Consider the following 2,057-nt stretch of genomic DNA (forward strand, 5'->3'; position numbering starts at 1 on the left):
CTATATTATCCGTTATTTGTCGCCCCGGAACAAACCCACTTTGCGTTTCTGAAATCACGTGTGGTAGAACACGTTTTACTTTATTTGCCAGGGCTTTACTAATGATTTTGTATGCTACATTACATAGGCTGGTCGGGCAGAATTGGGTGATTAATTCTGGGTTATTTACTTTTGGAATAAGGACCAAATGCATGTCGTTGAGTCCCTCGGGCATGCCTTTTCCTTCTAATGCATTTATAACCATGTCACATAAAGAGGAAGAAATAAGATGCCAATTCTTTTGATAAAAAAGGGCTTGAAACCCGTCTGGACCCGGAGTCTTCAGTGATCCCATATGGTTAATAACCTGCTCTATTTCAGCAATAGAGAACGGTTTATTTAGCCACTCCCAATCATCATTATTGAAGTCTTGAAAAGGTTCCAGGGGAGTGTACCATTCGCTATATCTTGTTGCTCGTCCGTATATAGATTCTTGAAGTAAGCAACCACTATTTGCTTTATACCATTTGGGTCATCAACCAGTTCCCCTTCTTCATTTTTTAGAGTGGTAATCCGGTTCCTCCATCTCCTTACTAGTGTGCTTACATGGAAATATGAGGTATTGCGGTATCCATCCTTAATAAAATCGACTCTTGATTTTTAATACCATAAAAGTTCTTTTTGTGCTAATACTTCATCCAATTCTTTACGCAATTTTGCTTCCAAAATAATCAAATGTCGTTTGCGAGCGATGGATAATTCACGTTGGCAGCCTGATATGCGTGCTAAGAGCTTATTTTTTCGTTTGAAAATATCGCCAAACACTTCCGAATTCCACGTTTGAAGCTTCTGAGAGAGGGAGTCCAGGCGAGATGGGAAATTACCAGTGGAAGGCCAATTATTGTCTAAAAATTCTTGAAATTTTTCATGTGTGAGCCAGCAGGCTTGAAAGCGGAACGGTCTTCTCACTGCGTTAAGAGGGGCAAAGCCATTAGAGGAAATCAGAAGCGGGCAGTGGTCAGACTGAATCGCTGGTAGATGGCGAACCATGGCGTCTTTGAAAATAATACTCCATTCTGAGTTGCATAAAGCTCTGTCAAGCCTCGCACTTTGATGAGTCTCGACTGAATTTCCTCTTACCCATGTGTGAGCAGCACCAGTAAAGGCTAATTCTATAAGATCGCAATTTTCAATCCAATTGTTGAAATTATTACATCTCCTCGCCATGTTGTCATCTCCCCCATGCCTTTCACTGAGTGATCGTGTTTCGTTGAAGTCACCCGCCAATAACCACGGTCTGTTATTGTTCCTAGCAAATTCTTCTAGTTCAACCCATAATTCTCGTCTATTCGAGGGATCCGGGCTGGCATATACTGCAGAAAAGAACCATGGAGGCTCTCCATTCCTTGAGATTTCTAGAGTCATATATTGAAGATGCTCTGTTACTGGTTGTATTGAGACAATATCTGTTTTCCAGTACAACCAGATTCCTCCTCTAAACCCTATTGCGTTAACTCTCGAATGCCCATCATAGCCTAGAATATTGCCGAGTTTGATAGCATGGTCACCATCCATATGAGTTTCAACCAATGCAAGGACAGTTGGTTTATAAGTTTTAACCACATCCTTAATGGCGATTATTTTCTTTTTACTACCTTTTACTACCCGTACCTTGGACATTCCAAACCATGAATGTGATATGGGGTAAATTGGGACACAAATTTGGTATTCTAGTATTCATAAAATCTGGTAAATAATTTAGGGAAGATAGATATGCATTGCTTACAAGTTTAAGAATCCTGTCTGAAGTAAAACTCTCAAGACTCGAAAATGACTCGATTTGGACAGTGATTTGAACTGTTTAATTGTGATGAAAAGGACTAAAAACCGAACAGAAACTCTGAAAACTGCAATCGAACAGTCGACAAAACTGTTTGGAACCACGGAATCCTGAACTCTACAATCGAATAGAGTAAAAGGCGTGATTGGGATATGACTTAATCCAAGCACTAAGCCACTAGATTAAGCCTGATACTGTCGTTTCTGTACCAAAAATAAAATACCTAAGTACTACTAAC

At 40.0% G+C, this 2,057-nt stretch overlaps 1 protein-coding gene across 1 annotated transcript; it reads right to left on the reverse strand.

The window, feature by feature from the left end:
* Positions 1 to 639: 639 nt before the first annotated feature.
* Positions 640 to 1,659, reverse strand: LOC141655485 (uncharacterized). Its single transcript, XM_074462565.1, has one exon. It carries the CDS (start codon positions 1,657 to 1,659, stop codon positions 640 to 642), a length of 1,020 nt encoding a protein of 339 aa, XP_074318666.1.
* Positions 1,660 to 2,057: the final 398 nt, after the last annotated feature.

Source organism: Silene latifolia, chromosome 5, assembly GCF_048544455.1.
Source record: "Silene latifolia isolate original U9 population chromosome 5, ASM4854445v1, whole genome shotgun sequence".
Classification (NCBI taxonomy): domain Eukaryota; kingdom Viridiplantae; phylum Streptophyta; class Magnoliopsida; order Caryophyllales; family Caryophyllaceae; genus Silene; species Silene latifolia.